General features: G+C 41.9%; 1 protein-coding gene and 1 pseudogene across 2 annotated transcripts in view; one reads left to right on the plus strand and one right to left on the minus strand.

Annotated features, from left to right (window-relative positions):
• LOC114600479 (uncharacterized) overlaps positions 1-21,882 on the plus strand; it is a 27,556-nt gene continuing 5,674 nt past the window's right edge. Inside the window, exons 1-9 of one of the 2 annotated variants that reach the window (XM_028736630.2) lie at positions 1-116; positions 2,996-3,085; positions 10,325-10,403; positions 11,903-12,017; positions 13,619-13,803; positions 15,512-15,666; positions 16,121-16,283; positions 17,773-17,931; positions 19,082-19,249. In XM_028736630.2, the coding sequence (XP_028592463.2) occupies positions 3,000-3,085; positions 10,325-10,403; positions 11,903-12,017; positions 13,619-13,803; positions 15,512-15,666; positions 16,121-16,283; positions 17,773-17,931; positions 19,082-19,249 (1,110 nt within the window). In that variant the 5' untranslated portion in view covers positions 1-116; positions 2,996-2,999. The remainder of the gene's footprint in view (positions 117-2,995; positions 3,086-10,324; positions 10,404-11,902; positions 12,018-13,618; positions 13,804-15,511; positions 15,667-16,120; positions 16,284-17,772; positions 17,932-19,081; positions 19,250-21,882) is intronic. The other variant, XM_077932898.1, reaches the window with a different exon arrangement.
• LOC114600480 (17S U2 SnRNP complex component HTATSF1 pseudogene) lies at positions 5,210-7,269 on the minus strand (annotated as a pseudogene).

Here is a 21,882-nt window from a genome sequence, read left to right on the forward strand (position 1 = left end):
AGGTTTCTATAGCAGCGACAGAAGCCAAGCAAGCAAACAGCGCTGAACTTGGACCAAGAGTTGGGCTTCACAGCGTTTAGTAGCTTCGCCCTCGTAGGTGTCGGCGATGTGAGCAGGTAAGTGTATCTGGCAGGGCTGATCTGCATCTGAATACTCTGCATATAGAGAGGGTTGGCTCTAAGGGAGCGACCTCCCCGAGGGGCAAGGAGTTTGGATGGGTTTTCCGGAGACTGGCCAGCAGAAAGCGAAGCTGAAAGGTTCACACGCCTCTTTAACTCCTTGAGGGTCGTTTTCCCATCCCCCTCAAGCCGGACATCAGAGAAATCTTCTAAATCATTTCTTTAGCTTGCTGCCTCAGCTTCCCAGATGTAAATGTCACATCACCAACCCACCTAGCCAGTAGCATTGTTGGCAAAGCTGAAATGGTTTTTAAGGCACATCTTGTGGATAAATGATTAATAGTGCAATCCAATGCCTGTCTACTCAGCCACGGGTCCCAGCGGGTTCAGTTGGACCAGGGAAAGTGGGCACGGTGGGTCTTGCCTAGCACATTAAACTTTTATTCAGCTGGTCTTTTTAGCATGTTTTTAATACATTTTTAATTAAAACAAAACAGTCATTTCATCTTCTCCCTCCAACAGTAATTATAATCGCATCAACAAAGCTTCCTAATTGCAAGGTAAGAGCAAATTCAAAAGAAATGGTCATGCAGTCATAATAATACCTTCATTTCCCCCCAAATATAGATAGGATTTGCTTCTAACCAGTTCTCCAATCATGTGGAGTGGAGAATTTGCACAACAGGTAGAAGCAAAGGTGTCCCAAAACACACACACACACACACACATTACCCATTACATTATACAGGACTTGGACTAGCTTTAAATAATCAAGACTATTACAGTGAACATGATATTGCTTAATGTCTACAACTGATTTCAATATTTACACAATATTGGTCTAATAACTTGCTTCAGTGTGAATAATATATACACATGGAGAGGGGGGAGGTGAGAATAGCAGTTCCTTTGAGTTAGACATTTTATCTGTATTTACCATTGAAAATGCTTAAATATACTTGTAACATTTCAGTCTCTGACAAAGAAGCTGATTTCTACCTGATTCTATGTGAGTATAAAATAAAACAGTTACCTCGAGACCTATGAGGGAAGCCTCAGGCTAGCGACTGGAACCCTGTATTTTGGAGCATCATTAATACATTAAAGATTGTTATCCACCGTACCTGGAATATAAAGATAAGACAACGCTTCAACAAGATAACATGAACATTCTGCCCAAATCTATTTTTGATCTGGCTCATTTAGAGTTCAGCAAAATGCCCACTGTAGCACTCTGAAAGCAATTACTGGCTATTACTACAATATCAGCTTTGCTACAACAAGCACATGTTGTTGCCACTGAATGGGAAATCTGCTGAATTTCAGGATCCCAATCTACATTGGAAGATGGGGATGGTCTCATTATACAACATGCAACATGTCATTATTTTTTTCTTGCATGACCTGCAGTCATCTCCTTCAACTTGCTTAACAAACACACAAATACACATCACTCCTCTTCCCATTAGTTTGATTAATTTTTGTATATTGGTCTTTGGTGTTCTCTCCTTATTGTTAACCACTTTGGTTTCTTTTTGAAGATAAAGTGGGATGTAAACTTACTAAAATAGATAAAACCAAACAAACAACAGACCTGTCTCTTGGCTTCAATTTTTTTTATTAAAAAAACCCCCACCTTGAATTTTGTTACCTTTCTTCCTGGAAGTAAGTTTATTTTTCAACAATAATGCAAGGGTGGTATACAAATTTTAATTTAATTAATAATAATACCTTTGACATTTGGCTTGCCATTTTTTAATGTGACACTGGGGGCTGGGGGAAGAAAGGCAATATAAATGGATTTGGAAGCTTTTACAAGACTCCTAAGATTGCAGAAGGTGTAAAAATTAATAAAAAGCAGGTTGCATCTAAAGGAAGCCTCCTGTCAGCACAAGGACTTCTGCTTGCATACTGGGACTCCCTCTGCATTCCCCCAATTTCAAGCCTTTATAAATGAATTTTCACTGGCAGAAATCAACTCCAAAGGATTCCAAAGGACACTATAGAATAATGCAGAAGGGGATTCTGAATCTTCATTTAAATAAATGCCATGAAGCACGTACTTTAATAGTGAATTATTGCAACGTAAAGAAACTTGGCATTTAAAATCTAACTAAGAGTATCAAGAACTCCAAAATTCCTGCTTCACATAAATCTTTGGAACAGGCTGACGTTGTCTCCTGTCCCTGGTTGGGAAAAAAGTGGACAACAGCAGGCCAGGGATCATAATAGGCTGGACCGATCCTATTCAGAGCTATGTTTAGCTATGCTTTTACTAGCTGTGCTGTAACTGTCTGTGCTGTCATATTTGTCTGTATGTAATCCAGTATAAGATTATGCAGGGACACAATTACTTCACTGAAGAATGATTCCGATTTGCCTTACCAGGTCTTCAAAGCCAATGCCTAGCCTCCCCTCCTCCCACCCAAGTCCGTACCCAAGAGCTTGAATCTCCTTAAAGTAACAGGCCCATTTATGCCATATGGGCTACACAGGCACAGGATTTGCTTAAAACTGGGGGACAAATCCTAGAGGAGAACGCAAACAGAATTGAAATCTGCATTTTGTTTTGTCCAGATGTAAGCCAGGGCCAAGCAGAACTAAAAAGGCATAACTGGAAAGAGGGGGAATTCAGGAGGACTAGGGAGAAACTCCCCCCCTTTGTATGTTAAAAATGTGTTGTCCTGTGTGCCCCCTAAATCTGTTCTGGGGGTTCCCTTAAACCTCTGGACCAGATTTGAGGAGCATGGAAGGGGAGGAGTCTCATTACTCAAATGGAAATTCTTGCACTGATGGGATGATACCACCCATTGTTTTTTCCTTACCTGTGCTGTTTCAAAGTATGCTTTGTTTCACCTTTACACCCCCCCCCCCAGCACAATGGACTCTCTGGGCGCGATTGAAGCAGAGTACATAAAGAATTTGCAAAAACAAGTCTGCTTACTGGAATGTGAGACGTCATATCTATATCCTTTGAAGTAATACTGTTTTAGTAGAAGTAGCTATGAAAACTCTGAACTGTTTACACACACTCTCCCCACAAACAGTATTTAGGAAACTGGAAAATTGTGAATCCCAGTTTTTCTTGTTTTGGAAAACTGTCATTCATTGGTTTTATTTATACATCAGTAAGCCTTTTTGGTTTTTTTTTACTTGTTCAAAAATATGTGCATGTTCCTTTATTTAGAAAACATGTGCCATGTCTTCTATTAATAGGACAGTATACAAATTTGCAATTTTTCTTGCTGTAACCTGAACACGATTTTTGTCGTACATTTGGAGAGGCAGCGGCTTCAGCTAGGTAGAGTTAGGAACATTGCAAGCTGTCTTGGAACAAGTCATACCATTGGTCCACCCATTCTTGTGTATGAATGGCCATGGTGTCTATTGGTTGTGAGAGGAATGGAAAAGACAACTTCCTGCTGGATTGTAACTCATGTGGTATGTGGGATTGTGGAAAGGTGGTCTGCTTGGATTTCCCTCCTCAAGCAGCACAGTTCTTTGGTTCAGCCCCAATATTATATAGAGCAGGCTTCCTCAACCTCGGCCCTCCAGATCTTTTGAGACTACAGTTCCCATCATCCCTGACCACTGGTCCTGCTAGCTACGGATCATGGGAGATGTAGACCAAAAACATCTGTAGGGCCAAGGCTGAGGAAGCCTGATATAGAGCCACTCCAGAAAGCACGCTCTCCTCTGAAATCTGGTAATCAGGAAATGAAAAGAAAGCTGCATAGGGCTCAGAATCAGATGAGAATTCAAGATCCCTCATCGTGGATGTTGTAAAGTGGCAATACGGAAGAGTGCCTCGGGCTGCTGAAATTTGGACATGGGGTTTTTAAGTAATACAGGCATGTCCGAAGTCCGTTCTGGGGGCCTAATCCAGCCCGCCAATAGGTTCAATCTGGCCGCTGAGGCAGTTTATTTCCTGAGGTAAAATCCTAAAAAACCCTCAACAACTTTGGGGTAAAATCCTAAAAAAGCGTGACAACTTCAATCCTAAAAAAAGGCCCTTTGGTCGGCCCTCACGGCCCTTCACGCCATCAGATCTGGCCCTCTTTGTAAAAAGTTTGGACACCACTGAAGTAATACCTTTGAGGAAAGCTTGAGCCTCCATCCTTCCATTTTTAGGCTTTGACTACTTTTGAATGAGATGTGTGCAGGGTGGATTAAAAGCAAAGAAATTTTTAAAAATAAAAAAATCAGATCTTTTTTATTTAAATCTTTTTTTATTTAAATTGGATTTTTTTGACTGTGATGCAAATTTAATCTCTCTCTCTCTTTATTTTTTTTAAACACAATCCCATATTCCCAAATATAAAATATTAAGAGGAAGGTGCCCACTGCTGCTCATTCTCATCATGGAAGTTCATGGTTTCTCATTATGTCTGAACTGAGCTTAAAAATAGTAACGGTTTGGTGGTTTTTAGTGCAGTTGATTTGATAGATCTTGTTAAAAATGATACTGGAAAATAATTTTATATTCAACATTTGGGAAGGCAGGTACGTTTAAAACCTAAAGACAAATGTGTGCTGGTTCTGAATGGCTTGTATCTGTAAACAAATGCCTGCCTTTAAAAATTTGAGCAACAATTTTGAGAGGGAATCTCAAAACAATTTCATTTGTAGTCTCCTGTAGTCAAACCAAGTATACAAAAAGAACAGGCTCCATATGCTCATCACCCTTGACAAATGCCTGAAACCAAACTACGTTTGAACACAGTAATGTGAAAAATAAAATCACGTTTCCACCACACAAGCTCTTGCTTTGTTTCCAATATGAAGTCATCATCAAAAACTTAAAAACAGAGATCAGAGTTAGTCTTATTTACACATTTTTCCTATTTGTCATCTAATCTCATCAGGATTTAAAATGAATTAAAATGAATGGGGATCTTCAGTCATCTAAAACTTTGCATCCAAGGAGAGCACTTTCAGAACATTTATCTTTATTAATTGCAGGTGATAATTATTTTTTCCACTCCCCAGCTACATGTACAGGGTGCCAATACTCTAATGTATTCTCAGTGATCTGTTATTTTAAATGTGTGTAGTATCAGGAAAGTGTAGTAAAGGTCATTGTGCAGTTAATAGGAACCGCATGTTTATACCTGCTTACACTTGCGGACTTCGAACACTGAAAAGCAAAGATATAATGTAAGACAGCTGCTCAGTTCAGCAGGCTCTTGGCAACTTATGGACACATACACACAGCTTGGACAGCAGCAGATATGAACATATGTTTTTAAAGATGACCATTAAATGTTGCTTTTAATGAAACACCTCAAAAACAAGCTGGTATCTCAATAGGGTAATGCATACATATTCATTTGAATGCTGCCTGCAGTTACTTTGAAGCACAGGATAACTGAGATTTAGAGGTTACCCTACATAGATGCTTTTACAAATGAGTTAAAGATGTCTCTGCTTCCCTGTCACTGCCTGCAACGCTGCTGTCTGTGGATGCTGTGACATCTTCATTGGTACCCTTGCCATTATCTCCTCTCTCAGCTGCTTCACCCTTTGGGCCACCCTCAGATGCACTGTTAACTTTAGATGGCTGAATGCCTTCTGGAAGCTGGACAACAGTTTCCGAAGAATCTGCATCAGATGCTGTTTTCGGCATTTCTGTATTTGGATCACCTAAAAACTTCTGCCAACCTTTCAGTCTCTCTTCCCTTTCTCTTGAAGTCTCCTCAACCTGGTAATCTGTTACACCATCCCAGGTCTCCACAGAGAGCTGACGTCCACCAAACCATCGCCCATTGAGTGCCTGTTTGCAGACATCTCCTTCTTCTGCTTCTTTAAATGACACAGAAGCAACACCATCTGGGTGCCTATCAAATAGAATGACTTTCTTTACATGTCCAAACTTTTCACATTCTGTCCGAAGATCTTCTCTTATCTCATTCAGCACTAAAGGATCTTCCTCAAAATCGCTTGGGTGAAACATGTTCCTGATAATGATAACACGCTCGTGCCGCATTTGAACGCTGCCATCTTTCTTCTCCGGTCTCCAATCCAGCAGTTTTTGTTGTTGAGACAGCTTCTTCTTGTAGTCTTTGCATTTCTTCTTCTTCCTGCTGGCATCGTACTCCCCCTTCAGTTGAAACTGTGCAACTTCCACATGCAATTTGTAGCCTCTAATTTCATTTTCATCCAAAAGTTGTAATGCTAGTTCAACAGATGCTCTCTTTAAGTAGCAGCAGAGCCCATCTCCTTTGAGATTTCCTTCTTTGTCTTTGTAAAGTTTAATTTTAGGCTCCTCCGTTTGCGGATCACTCATAACAATACCACATTTTGACATAACCTGCACGAACTCATCTTTCGTAATGTCTGGTGGTAAACCTGTCACATAGACATTTGTGTTTCTCTGTTCTTCAACATGAAACCATCCTGCGTCAGGCTTTATTCTCTTTCCTTTTTGTCGAAGATCTGTTGCCTGAGATGCTTTTGGACCTGTTGGCTGCTGGACCTTGGTAGTCTTTGAGTCTGCAGGAGTTTTAGATTCAGTGTTTGCAAGAGATGCAGGTGAATTATCTGAACTTTCCGTGGGAAAGCTGTAGATAGCATGGTATGTTGCCAGGAAATCTTCAGTAACCTTTGGGAACCAGGCCTTCTTGTCGCAATCCCACTCATACTGCGTCCCATCCGCTGGGTCCATGTATGTGAAAGGGTCCTTACTGCCTTCCTCGTTCTTCTTGCCGTACAGCTCCTGCAGCCACAGTTGCTGGTAGAACTCCTCATTCTGATCCAAGCCGCCAATACTCATTTTGTTGCCGGAGCCCAGGCTGACAAGGCAGAAAACACGGGGCAACTCAGCTGCCTCCTACTTGGGTGTCGCCAGACCTCACGAAGCCTTAAATCAGATTTTAAAAATAAAATGCTTTTGAAGGAAAAATATTTCTAAAGATAGTTTTCTATTTAAGTTACATTGTAGTCCAAAGGCTATTCATCAGGAAATAAGGATTTGCTTTAAGTTTTTCATGTGTGCTAAAACTCAATATAAGGGTTTTTTTTAATTGTTTAACCATACCAGTTAACAAACATGGATACATAATGCTATAACATTATTGTTTTAGTGAAATAAATCATTTAAATTGTTATTAAGGAAATGATCATTTTTCTCCTTCCAATAAAGAACAGCAGAAAAGTTAACTTATTAAACAATAATTTCATAATTATCTGTCTATGTATTTCTAATAGTATAACCAAATCAGTAACTTTTGATATAAGTGTAAAAAACTACTCTGAAAATTTATTATTCCAAAAATGAAACCTTCATCTGGTTGTAAATATTAAGGTTATACCAGCAAAAATGAGTCTTTCTGTAAAAAAAATGATTTAAATCAAGTCTTACTGACTAGTGATTTCAAACGTGATTTAAATTGATTTGATTTAAATCAAATTCACCCTGGATGTGTGTGCAGGGGAAAGCCCAACTATGATCCTTATAGTCCCTTCCAACTCTACAATTCTATGACACTGCAATCCTATACATGTCTACTCAGAAGTAAGTCCCTCTGAGTTCCAGGTAAGTTGGCACAGGTTTCCAGCCTAAATTATTCAAAATAAATATCCACATTTCACATAACCCTTGGTAAATTTAAAAGTGTTATTTCACATACGCTTTTAAATATGGTTAATGCCACAAGCAGTAAATGGTGGCATTAACCATATTTAAAAGCGTATTACTAAAGTGGGGAGTAATGCCTACCACAATTTGATGGTGCATGTGAAATGGACCCTGCTTTTGGGCCCTTGATCCCATAAGTGAATGCATCCAAAAACATACTCAGGGATGACTGTAGTAACAGACTTTTCCCTCTGTGAGAGGCAAATTGCGACCAGCTGTGTGTGCTTTTGGCTTCACAGAGACTGTGAAACCCTTTCTCTTAGCATCAGTTTATCTCAGACAAGAAATTTAGCTGTAAGCTTAGCTGGCAGCATATTAAATCTCTGGCAACCAGAGCTTAGTCTTTCATCTCTACTTTACCTCAGGAATATGGAAGGCCATCCTTTGAGGGGCAAAGTACTGCATTCCTTTTATGTTCTTTATACTGACAGCTTGAAGTCAGGTCTCTATCTGCCTATTCAGGAACAGGCCACAACGTATCTGCCAGAATTATTTTCAGTGCCACTTGAAAGCCATGCAAGGAGAGAGAAGGCAGTTCCTTTATGTTTAACTTTATCCTACAGGGAACCTTTTTCATTATCCTGATAAAAGAATGACTGGAAATTTGCACACCTCTCAAGCGCCATCGCCATGGTTTTCCCAGTAGTGATGTATGGAAGTGAGAGCTGGACCATAAAGAAGGCTGATCGCCGAAGAATTGATGCTTTTGAATTATGGTGCTGGAGAAGACTCTTGAGAGTCCCATGGACTGCAAGAAGATCAAACGCATCCATTCTTAAGGAAATCAGCCCTGAGTGCTCACTGGAAGGACAGATCGTGAAGCTGAGGCTCCAGTACTTTGGCCACCTCATGAGAAGAGAAGACTCCCTGGAGAAGACACTGATGCTGGGAAAGATGGAGGGCACAAGGAGAAGGGGGCGACAGAGGACGAGATGGTTGGACAGTGTTTTCGAGGTTACCAGCATGAGTTTGACCAAACTGCGGGAGGTAGTGGAGGACAGAGGTGCCTGGCGTGCTCTGGTCCATGGGGTCACGAAGAGTCGGACACGACTAAACGACTAAACAACAACAACAACAAGCGCCATCTGCAAAGCAGCAGCATGCCACATTCCTGGGAACTGTAGCTTGTGAAGGGCGCTCTGAGAGTAGTTAGGAAAACCCTGTTCCCCTCACAGAACTCCCTGGGAAGAGGAATTGGCCATTCACCCCCTTTGAAAATTGTAGCTCTTTTATTGTTTTATAATTTGAATTCAAACTGTAATGCAGCAAAATGCAGCATAAAAGAAGCACTAAAATACGATTTAAAATATGTACTGTTTTTAAATGCAGACATAATAATTTTATTCTTTTTACCCCCACACATCTGGCTGGGTTTCACCAGCCGCTCTGGGCGGCTCACAGCATATATCAGAACTTACTAAAACATCAAACGTTGAAAACTCCCCAATACAGGGCTACGTTCAGATGTCTTCTAGAAGTCAGATAGGTGCTTATTTCCTTGACATCTGAAGAGAAAGGTGTTCCACAGGGAGGGCACCACTACCACATACTGTGGACCAGCTGAATGAAGCTCACAGACCACCATTTGGGAACCCCTCCTCTAGTGAAAACTAGGCACAGAACAGGCCTGGAATATACCAGTAAATCATATGCATGAAGTGTTATTGTCAGTAGTTATGTCTTCTATACTCCTTTATATGTGTGTCTGCTATTCTGAAGCTAACACTTTGTGTACCTGCTAAAGTAGGCACTAGCCAGGAAAGGCTTCTAACACAAATACAGTGGTGCCTCGCAAGACGAAATTAATTCATTCCGCGAGTTTTATCGTCTTGCGATTTTTTTCGTCTTGCGAAGCACGGTGTCAGGAAAGTTTTGGAAAAGCTTCAAAAATCACCAAAGTCTTTAAAAACCTCAAAAAAGGCTACCACACCGCGTTCTATGAGTTGCTCCTCGAAGTCAAGTCACAACTGTATTAACGGTGTTAAGAAAAAGGAAACAAACTTGCAAGACGTTTCTGTCTTGCGAAGCAAGCCCATAGGGAAAATCGTCTTGCGAAGCAGCTCAAAAAACAAAAAACCCTTTCGTCTAGCGAGTTTTTTGTCTTGCGAGGCATTCGTCTTGCGAGGTACCACTGTATGTCAATTATGCTAGTTGAGGCACAGAAGCAGTTTCCTGCTTTTACCAGTCAGGACACCCATGAGGCACTCTTTGTTGACTTATTCAAGGCCACATGTCATGACTAACATCTATTTCACGATACACAACTCTCCTTTCACTCAGGGTTATATGTAACTTTTAATACCTATTAAGTAAACTAGGAAAATAGCAAGACATTTATGTGAGTGATTAGAGTGGGAGATATGTTTAACTCTCCCATTGGGCTCAGTGGAGCTTACCTTAGGATTGTACCCATTTCACAGCTACCCCACTCAAATTTCTTAAAATCTGAATGGGAAAGAAGCTATGTTCTATTGTGGAGGAGGGGTGTTAATGTGACTGGTATTTCCAAAACATATGAACTGACTTTCCAACATCTCAAACAAACGCTCCTTAATTATCCATCGTAAACTAGGGAGAGAGCTAAAAAGGCTACAAGCGTCCAACCCCAAGTTACCAGAGAAGCCGAAAAAATACTGCAAAAAATAAAGGTAACTCCCAAAGTTTTCTTGCCTTTGGATGAATTCTATTTGTAAACAACTGTTAATTTGTAATCTGTCAACTGTCATTGGGACTCAAGGAGCTAATCTACAGGCCTGAACAGCTTTAACAGAACAAAAAAAAATTCCTTCCAGTAGCACCTTAAAGACCAACTAAGTTAGTTCTTGGTATGAGCTTTCGTGTGCATGCACACTTCTTCAGATACACTGAAGAAGTACACAGTTACTTCTTCAGTGAAGTTACTTCTTCAGTGAAGAAGTACAGTACAGTTACTTCTTCAGTGAAGAAGTACAGATACACTGAAGAAGTACACTGAAGAAGTACACAGAAGCACACTTCTTCAGATGCACACAGTGTATCTGAAGAAGTGTGCATGCACACGAAAGCTCATACCAAGAACTAACTTAGTTGGTCTTTAAGGTGCTACTGGAAGGAATTTTTTTTGTTTTGACTATGGCAGACCAACACGGCTACCTATCTGTAGCTTTAACAGAAACATCTTTCCTATAGAAGGTCCCTGTGTCCTCCAGAAAGCCACTGTATGTAGACTTAGAGACCCAGTGTGAGATCTAGGAAGGCATGAGGTGCTGCCCAGCTGGCAGTAAAATATGGGAAGTCTCTGTGCATGTACAGAAGCACTTCATGCATGCATACATGGTTCTTTGAATCAGTGTCTTTTTCGGTCCATTTTACTACAAAGAGTAATTAGTTTTGATGCATTTGTTTCACAGAAATTTGTTCTCACAGTTGCATAGTCACTGCATTTATATAGGAAACGTCACTTAGGAATAGGTATTAACTGTACACCAATAGTATACAGAGGGGTTAGATGTAAGCTTAAAACCTCCTGTTATGGACCAAATACCCTTTTAAAAATAAACCTGGCAGTCTCAGCATAACCCATCTTCCCTTCTAAATGCTCCTAGCCATTTTCACTTTGGCAAGCATAACTGGCTCTTTGGCAGCATAGCTGGCTCTTAGGAATAAAATGCAGACTACTTCTACCAGTATTTAAAACAAGTAGATATTAACTAGACGGAGAGACAATCAGAAATCACATAACTGAAACTTAAAAGTTCACTTCCAGATTAGATGTGGTGCAAGTTTCAGTGCAGTCAGCTTGCTCAACACAACAGCATTTGAACTACTTTGAACATGTACCATTTGTCCACTGACGTGCAATCTTTCAGAGCACCACTGTGTATAAAAATTCATTAAAAATACATAAATACCTCCAGCCTCATTACCTCAGTCCAGACAGAGCAATGCATATGCTGGATTGGAAGTCACAAGCACAACAAATGTATTAAAGGCAGAGCTGAATCTTTGCATCTAGCTCTCTAGACTATATGCACATTTGTAGATTCATTGTGGAGCCCCAAATGATATTGTAATATCTTAACTATACATATTTTTTGTTATTTGGCTTCAACATTTGTCTTCCACGTTTGTATTTGCATGATGCTAACCTACAGTGTATATTTTAAAGGAACTAGAGACTGCAATAAACACAGCCCAAATAGAAACTGTACAGAAAGAAAACAGCACCAAAATAGTTGAAGCTGAAATCCGTGCAATATACAGACGACTTCAGATACTATCAGGTAATAATGAAATGTTCCACGAGTTGTTGTTCTTACCATCAAGATACAGTCATAAATAATGAACTGATGCTAGCTTGGCTTTTGTATACAGCTAGGATACTTCTCTTATGGAAGAGGCTAACATCCAACTATACCAATGATAGATACATCTTCAGTTCATCCGCCTTAAGCACTAACTATTGGGTAAAATGGCAGGTGGAATGGACAAAGTCTTATTTGCTGGATGCCTGCTCCCTTTCCATTTTTTTAAAAAGTTGCCAAGCATGTAAAGCTATGTGCACAAGTTAAATGTGTGCAAGTTGCAGGCTTACTGTAGACATCTTGAGTGCAGATGCTGCATTGCTTTCCAACACAGTGTGGCACTATCCTTTTCCCATGCAACCTGCGCTGGATCAAGGCACAAATGTCTGTCTCTTTCACTGGTAACTTCACTCCAGAATGAGTTTCTAGAATATGGCACCCTTGCAAAATTTACCACTGCCCTCAATACCTTTTTACAACAAAACTGATATATGCCCTGGCTGAAACAGTCCTGGCTTATGGTAAATCTTCCAAGCTCTCTTTCAAGAACTAGGGATATTGAAAGCTTACACAAATATTTAAGTTTTTTCATGTAGGAATAGGCATAACTTGTATGTGGCTTCCTTGTTATCAGGCTGTAAACTTCTTGCTGGGCTTCTTCAGCTGCCACAACCTGAAATGCTGCTTCTTCTGACATTGTACACCAAGCTGAGGATTGGGCTGTACATCAGAGTATCTCACAGCCCAATCATAAGCATGCTTTATTTGGAAATAAGCCCCCCTTAGCTCAAAGGGACATGCAGTGGTGCCTCGCAAGACGAAATTAATCCATTCCGCGAGTCACTTCGTCTTGCGGTTTTTTCGTCTTGCGAAGCATAGCTATTAGCGGCTTAGTGGCTTAGCGGCTATTGGCAGCTTAGCGACTATTAACGGCTTAGCGGCTTAGCGGCTATTAACGGCTTAGCGGCTTAGCGGCTTTAAGAAAAAGGAAACAAACTCGCAAGAACTCGCAAGACGTTTCGTCTTGCGAAGCAAGCCCATAGGGAAATTCGTCTTGCGGAACGACTCAAAAAACGGAAAACCCTTTCGTCTAGCGAGTTTTTCGTCTTGCGAGGCATTCGTCTTGCGGGGCACCACTGTGTTTCCTGTTTAGTATGGTCAGAGCCAGCCCAGCCATTAGGCAGAGTGAGACTGCTGCCTCAGGTGGCAGAAAACCCCCAGATGGAACGCCTTTTGGTGCCCTCCCCTGTCCATCTCCACCAGAGGCCAAAATCAGTGCAATATTACCTGTAATTGCCTGTGGCAGGGTGTGCTGCAGTGGCAGAGAAAGCGGTAGCAGTAGCAGGAGGAGATAGGTGGTGGCAGCAGTGACGAGGCAAGGGGGCACTTCCTGTTTCACCTCAAGTGACAAAATGGGACATACCCTGCTGAGCATGGTTCTTAGAAAAACCACCTTAAGAATATCTGGATGCCTTTTAAAACATAGATCACCTGAAAAGTTATCTGCAAAAAGAAACTGAAGTTTATGGGAAGATAGTAAAGATTTTAAATGCTGGAGTGAACTTTATAATTTCCTGCAGATGCAAATGCTAAAGAAAAGCTGGCCTTAATAGAGGATGCTACAAAGCTGAAGCAACTGGCGGACATCTCCACTCAGAATGTATCGCACAAGGCAGAAGAACTGCTAAAAATTCAGAGAAACATACAGCTCACTGCAAAATCAGTGAAGGAAAAAGAGCACAAGGCCCATCTTTTGGAATCTCAGGTGAGCTATTCTAACTTCATAATAAACCCATCTTTCATAAATGTTCTGGGTATGAGGAATTGCTGCCACATTAAGCTGTTAAGCCAGCGTGGTGTAGTGGTTAAGAGTGGTGGACTCGTAATCTGGTGAACCGGGTTCGCGTCTCCGCTCCTCCACATGCAGCTGCTGGGTGACCTTGGGCTAGTCACACTTATTTGAAGTCTCTCAACCCCACTCACCTCACAGAGTGTTTGTTGTGGGGGGGACGCAAAAGAGAAAGGAGATTGTTAGCTGCTTTGAGACCCCTTAAGGGGAGTGAAAGGCAGGATATCAAGTCCAAACTCTTCTTCTACTTCTGAATGATCAAGAGACTCAGCTAAATCAAGTGACACCCCTGAATACATCCTGTTTTCTTTACCACAAACTCTAATGCAAAGAGTGGCATCCAGTAATGTCCGTCAATTTGGGCAACAGGAATTTACTTGTTCAATGGGACTTTCAGTTTCTCTCCTCCTCACTGCAGTCCCCTATGCCCCCCCCCCAAATCTGCTTCAGAGAGTCCTCCAGCCCTTTGGGGCAGGTTTTGTGGGTGTGCTGGGGGGGTGGGGAGAGCAAGCCAAAGCCCCGTTGTCATGCCAGCAGGTCCCTGTTTGTACTATTGCTGGATCTCACTCAAACCATATTCTGAAAGCCGTAGTCACTTCAAGGGCTTTTTCATATACCTTTTTAGCTTGCGCATAACAAAAGTGCTAAATTAATGCCAGATGAGCCCTGCAGGGATGTAGCTGAAGAGCTGCATCGTCATTATTTTTATTCCAAGAGCTCAAAATTACTGCAAGCATAGAGGGGACATACCTATGTGCCATCACTATAATGGCACATCACATACAACTAGTCAATAGATGCACTAAATCCCCATAAGCAAAGAGCTTTTCAAGTATGTTGCTAATGCAGGTCAAGATGCAGCTCAACTTCTGCTCATCCAAGACCCACTGGAGAAGAGTTTTGGGGTGGAGAGAGAGATGTGCAACCACATCCAAGGCTGCAAGTTGTTACCTGTCACTCCAACAGGAAGCTAATGAAGAATTGCATGCTCCCAAGGCACAAGATGGGGGACGCGGGTGGCGCTGTGGGTTAAACCACTGAGCCTAGGACTTGCCGATCAGAAGGTTGGCGGTTCGAATCCCCGCAACGGGGTGAGCTCCCATTGCTCGGTCCCAGCTCCTGCCAACCTAGCAGTTCGAACGCACATCAAAGTGCAAGTAGATAAATAGGTACCGCTCCGGTGGGAAGGTAAACAGCATTTCCGTGTGCTGCTCTGGTTCGCCAGAAGCGACTTAGTCATGCCACATGACCCAGAAGCTGTATGCCGGCTCCCTTGGCCAGTAAAGCAAGATGAGCGCCGCAACCCCAGAGTTGGTCACGACTGGACCTAACGGTCAGGGGTCCCTTTACCTTTAAGGCACAAAATAAACAAATCCAGTGCTAGGAAAATGCAATATCCCAGTTACCAGTGTGTTCCTTGGAAGAAGTCCATCATCTCAACGCTGTGTAACCAGTGGGTAGCAACTGTGAATTTATTGTACTATAAACAGATCACTTAAAAAACCCCTCTGTATTTGAACCTTTTTCTCACTAGAAGTAGTAATCAATTCTAATGATCAGAGTAATAAAACATGGTGGGGGCAGAGAATGTTCAGCGTTTGCTTTCACAGTCTGCTTTATTCAGCTTCAGCTGCAGATTCAGCAGCACCAAGCTACAGAACAAAAACTCACAGAAAGCAGATCAGAATGCCTACAGCTGCAGGCATTACTTCATCAACTAGAGGAGAAATTACTTATCGGCTCCCAGTCCGTACAGCAGCACATTGCAAAAGAACTTAGGTAGGCAGACAACAACTCCCTGTCTTTTAATATTTTCATAACTATTGAGCCTCTGCCATTCTCACTTGGGCCACCAATGACTTGTGTACGAAAACGTTGCTGTACAACTTATTAAAGAGTGGTTCATCTTTGCAGGATTTACTGATGTGTTTGAGATGGTGAACCATTAGAACTTTTGGCCAATATATCAGAGGACTAGATGCTGAAGATCTACTAAACTGAAGGGTGGGATTTTCCCTAAAGTTCGTAATAATTTACAGCTATGAATGGCTAGCAATTTTTGTTTAGTACAAGCAGACTTTGCTTTCAGTTCTGGTGTGCATGAAATGGCCATACAACTCCCCAGATTTGTCTTCAGCAAGGGCATTATAAGATTGTCATATATAATTTTTTTAAAAAATATTGCATTGAGAATACCCCATATAAGCCAATATTTATAATTATGTGCATTTAGTGAGGAGAGTGAAAAATTAAGGCAAGTCCTCAAGGAAAAAGAGCTTTCAGCTGATGAGGACAAATATTTACGTGACAAGATGTCAGAAGACTGTGGACATCTGACAAGGGAAAATGGCCTCTTACAAGCTCAAGTACTGAAAGCGACTAGGCAGCTGAGCAGAGTAAGTATTTTTCTAGTATTCAACATGTTAGCTTTTGGTCTTCAATTTCTATCTAGAAAAAGATTTAAAAAGCTAACAGGTGAGCTCCATTTCAAGATTTTCAAGATTAGCTTTTTATGTCGTTGTTTTTGGTTCGGGTGGGAAAAGGCACAGATCAAAAACAAATAAAATAGATGTGAATAGTTTTGCTAGAATGCTTTCGCTACAGAAGCTAAACAAACAGAACAAGGCAGAAGCTCATTGAACATGATGTACAAGTCCCATGGCCAGTGCAGCCTATACCTGGATTTCTGCCATGGCCCAAGACTGGCATTTTAGCAGCTTTCCCTTACTATACATCAGGCATCCCCAACCTGCGGCTCTCCAGATGTTTTGGCCTACAACTCCCATGATCCCTAGCTAACAGGACCAGTAGTCAGGGATGATGGGAAATGTAGTCCAAAACATCTGGAGGGCCGAAGGTTGGGGGTGCATGCTATACATCTTATTATGGCCAAGTAGCTGGAAATAGCTGCAGAACTCTGTGCTATCTCTCGTAGCAAAGAAATATTTCAACAAGTTGGCTAGAGGATGATCTGGTAACTAATTAATGCTTCTGCAATGGCAATGAAGCAGATGACTTGCTTCCACAGCAGCAGAGAAAATGTCAGAAAACAGGACAAAGCTGGTCATACACAAAGCAGTTGCGTGGCTGTAGTGCTCTTGAATGCAAAGTCTCTATATCAACAGATCAATGAGTTTATACTGCAGAACCAGAGAACCTATTGCAACTCCCTAAGACAGGCCATAAGTGTGCCCTGGTAAATGCTAAAAGCAGATAGCATGGGACTTCTCCCATAACAAGCAACTATAGCACAAAACACCCAAAAGGATATGTCCCATATATCTTCAGATTGTACCAATTCACACAGGCATGCAATTTGCCACTGTTGTTGAGGTGAACAGTTGCCCTGAACTGAACAGCAAACTGCATCTGTTTTGTATACAGCATGCTCTTCCCCCTTCTCACAAGAGATGGCAAAATGGAGTCCCTGTGGCACTACTATAAAGCATTATGCCCCTGCATGGGTGGCACTCTAGCCTTAAAGAGCTTGCACTGGCAGGCACCTATAGTCCTCTAGATGTCGTTGAACCCTTAACTCCCAACAGTCCTAGCCAGCATGGCCAACAGCCAGATGGGAGTTGTAGTCACAGATCTGGAGGGGCACAGACTCCCCACCCCTGGGTTAGAATATAAGGAAAGCTATTTCTGCACTCTGCCCATGTAGCTGTTCTATATTCACCAGTGTGATGCGGCACACTCTTAGCTTTAAGGAATCAGTAGGTCTTTGAGGCTAGGAAAAGGAACAAGAATGTGACATGTTTACTGAAGCAATGCTGTATGGTGGGAGAGAAATAGCAAGCAAAAGGACGTGTACCAAGTCCCTTGTTTATTAGCTGCATAACTGTTTTGGCTAATGTACACTCTTAACTTGTATCAATGCTATAGGAGAAACAGCTGAGAGAGGAGGAGAGCACCTCCCATTCAAGAAGAGCGTCTGAGCTAGCATCAGGGAGAGAGAGAGAATGGCAATTAGAGAGGGAGCTTACCTACTTGAAGACACAACTACAGAACGAAAGAGAGAGAGTTTCCAAGGTCCAGGAGCAGGTCTCTGCACTCTTATATATTTTAAGTCAACTGCATTGGTAGAATGTAAAGGTTGCTGCAATTAGAGCACTTCACACATTTTTGAAGGTGAAAAGGTGACTATTGATATAACAGCAACTTTCCAAATAGAATTGTGTTGGATGCAGCAATTTAGAACAATATTTGTCCAAATATTGTCCAGGGATCAAACTTTGTGCTCATGGTGTTAATCTGACACAAAATTTTCAATGAATCCAGCACCAGCCATTTCCCTTTTATCCCAAAAGGCCACTTTGCTCCTTTTAAATATAATTTTGTGTATCTACACAGTCAATGGCTTACTGCCACAGTTTTTAATACTGTTTTTCTAAATTGTTGCCTGGGACTCTCTGGTGAAGGGCAAGCAAGAAATCTCACAGTGATGGTGATGATGCAGTCTTACTAGAGAGAGCTGTACACCAGTAAATCTGGTGACTGACTATAGATTGGCAACACCTGCTTTGTGCCTTGCTGGGTAAGGAACCTGGTTCTTGAAATCCCATGCAGATTTCTACCAGGTGGCAAGTGGCCCAAAATGCCTCATCACAGAAGATACACTTTAGGTTGTGAAACATCATCTTAAATTCCAAACAGTGCCTAGCATGTTTCCTGCATTAACCACAAAAAGGTAATTTAAGGAGAACGGGAGATGCATGAAAACAGTGCTTCAGACCACATGCACGTATCCCTCTAGAGCAACTGAGCATCTGGTCGGCTCATTGGTTCTACATACTAAGTAATGGTTACACAGTTAAATGGGATGTATATTCCAAAACTAAGGATTGTATCCGCTGTTAACCCTACTCAGAGTAGACTCACTGAAATTAATGGTTATGACTTAGGTTCATTGGTTTCCATGGATCTACTCCAAGTAAAACTTAGTTGAGTACAACCCTAAGAGAAAAGCAACTGTCCTAAAGTTACAATAGCCTGAAAGAACACCCCATTGCTAAGAAAAAAGGATGACATTATAGCAGTAGCTGTGAATGCCCCAATTCTCTTCTAAACACACTTGTTTAATCCCATGCACAGGAAGCCTGTGATGCTACAGTGAGTTATCAAGGCAGGGGGAATTAAAATTAGAGCAATGCCTAGACATTAATCAATGCTAATAGAAGCCATTGGTAAATAGGTACTTCACCTCCAGCAAGAAAGGAAATCTATGGATCAGAATGGGCAGCTGCTTCAGTCGCAGCTAATAGATTTGGAAAAGAGACGTGGCAAAATTCAACTGGAAAATTCCAAGCTGCAAAGAGAAAAGACTCATTTGGTAGAGCACATTGCTCACTTGCATAAAGAGGTAAGTTTATCTGTGCACTTCTCAAACAGCATTTATTTTTTAGCCTGCACTCCCAGTACAAGTGAGCTTCCACCTCCACCTCCATCTAATTCTTCATGCAACACATGCACTGGCACAAAATAGGGGAATGGCCATTGACCTCAGGCCACAACCGAGACCATTTTGTGAGGCGTGTGATTGTATTTCCTAGCAGCTGGGCGGGTGGGGGGGGGGTAGAATCAGAATTGAGACTGTGGTGCATCACAGTGTGTTTAATAACCCTTTCTCTGCTGCACTCCTGACAAAATCTCCCACCTAACTGCTGTTTTTGCCAGGGAAGGAAAGCTACTATTGATACAATTGCAACTGCATTATATCAGGGGCAGGGAGAGCATCTATTATGTCCCTTTAAAAAGCCCACATTTGTATACCACCTTTAAAGAAGGTACCAAACTTTTCAAAGCAATTTACAAAATAAAAATATAAAACAGCATGGACGTAGGGGGACCCTGGACTTTTGTTGGGGGGACAGAACCAACATGATTAGTTATTTCTATTCTTTTACTTGATGGGGGGCAGCTGCTCCCTGCCCCCCCCTTGGCTACACCCATGTGAAACAGTGCTATATATCAGCATTAGGTACATTCTAAATAAAAATATAGGTGAGAGTTAAAACTAGAAGTGTGGAATATAAAACTAGCAGGCAGACCAGACATGTGAGAGCTCTCCTTGCTTTGAGTATAGAATTTGACATCATCATCATTATTTTTATTTATTAAATTTGTATACTGCCCTTCATCTGAAGATCCCAGGGTGGTTCACAACAGAAAAATACAAAATGAAAGCCCCCAATACACAAAACAAAAACAAACCAATAACCACCACCACCCCACACATTTAAAATGCCATAGGATATTAATGTAGTTTATACTTACAGTTGCAAAATGTAAGTGAACCTTTGGTGGAAATGCAAAATAAAAGGACAAAGACAATCTCATTGTGGAGGAGAGGCAAGGAGCTGACATGTGACTTTATCAAGGATTCTCCCAGCCTACTGATAATGTAACAACCTCCAGGTGTGAGTGCTTGTTAGGAAGCTGCTGTAATTTATTCACTTTGGAGGACATTTACCAAATTGTGAGACTGTGTGCAAGCAAAGGAGCAAGATAAGAACTTGCCAAGTCACGGCTTGCTGCTGTTATTAAAGCACTGCATTTGTATTTGTGCACTTGCCAGGACAGCTTATTTTAGCCATATAAAACCAGCATCAATTAAAGGGCTCCAACCACTTTAACTCCTTCTCTATCAAAAGTATGGCATCCAAGTCAGAATGAATGCAAGTGATCTTGCCTACAAATGTTATGCCAATTGGTCACAGCTGGCCTTTTGCTGGTTCTAGCTGATGCCACAAGCCTAGAAAGGCTTCTCACCCCTCAGAAAAACCTCTGCTGGCTTCCTTTCCTGGTGACCGGGAAGTGAGATATCTTTGCCACCATCACAAAGTTTCTTACCTGAACTTAATCATGCTTTATTTTTTGCCACCTGTGCTCTGGTTGTCAGCCCAACTGCTTCATATCCCTCAGCTGCTCAGAACAAGGCGGCACTGATATGGCTCTACAATTTGGGTGAATATACTTGGAAGTGATTGTTGATCACCTGGGTCACCTCACCATTCCCAGAGGTCAGGCCTCAGCAGAACTACCAGCTAAACTGCAGGAAACCCATCTAAATCCTTGCAAGGGCTAGGAGTGCTTAATAAGTCAAATGTTCAGATAATCTGTGACTACTGAGCTGTTTCTAGCTCCTCCCATCATTGTCCCCTAAACCAGTACAGAAGATAAAGTTCAGATCACATCCTGATGCATGCACAAGTCTATATATTGAGAGAATTGTATGGCATTCATCCTATGCCGTCCAGGACAAGGCAGCCTCAGCATGTATGTTCCAAGTCCCAAGACTAAAGCCTTGGAAGTCTTCAACACCTCAAAGACCATGCCCATCAGTTTGGGCGGGAAGACTTGATAGCAGCATGGACAGTACGCCAAGAGAATCCCCATCCTGTCTAGAGCCCCCAACCCCGGGTTCAAAACTGACTGTTGGCACAGGGCATCTGGCAAGGGAATCCTTATGAACCAGAAAGAATCATAGAACTGTAGAGTTGGAGAGGACCAAATCTTTTTTCCCAACAGGGGGCTTGAACCAGCAACCCTGAGATGACAAGTCTCATGCTCTACCGACAGCTATCCCATGGATGTGGGCAACCTGTGGCCTTCCATGTTGCCAAACAAAAACTCCCATTATCGCTGCCCGTTGGCTGTTTGCTAGCGCTGATGGGACACCTGGAGGAGCAAAAGGTTTACCCATACCTGTTACAGGCCAAAGCCACTCTGACTCCCCCACTCTCAGCTGCACCTGACCACGTCAATGAGATATTTACACTGATCACTTCATCCCACCAGATCAGTTAACCATAGGTTTGGCAAATTCTTCCAGGATTATGTTACAGTTGGTTTATCACCTTTCCATTGGCCAACCTGGCACGCACCAGCAGCATCTTAAGGCCAGAGGGACTGCGGTTGAGCCACTAGTTATCAAGGCTGGGAGAGAGGATGAAAGGGGAGGCAGTAGAGATGTAGGACTTGCCATTCCTGCAC

Source organism: Podarcis muralis, chromosome 8 (assembly GCF_964188315.1).
Source record: "Podarcis muralis chromosome 8, rPodMur119.hap1.1, whole genome shotgun sequence".
Taxonomy (NCBI): Eukaryota; Metazoa; Chordata; class Lepidosauria; order Squamata; family Lacertidae; genus Podarcis; species Podarcis muralis.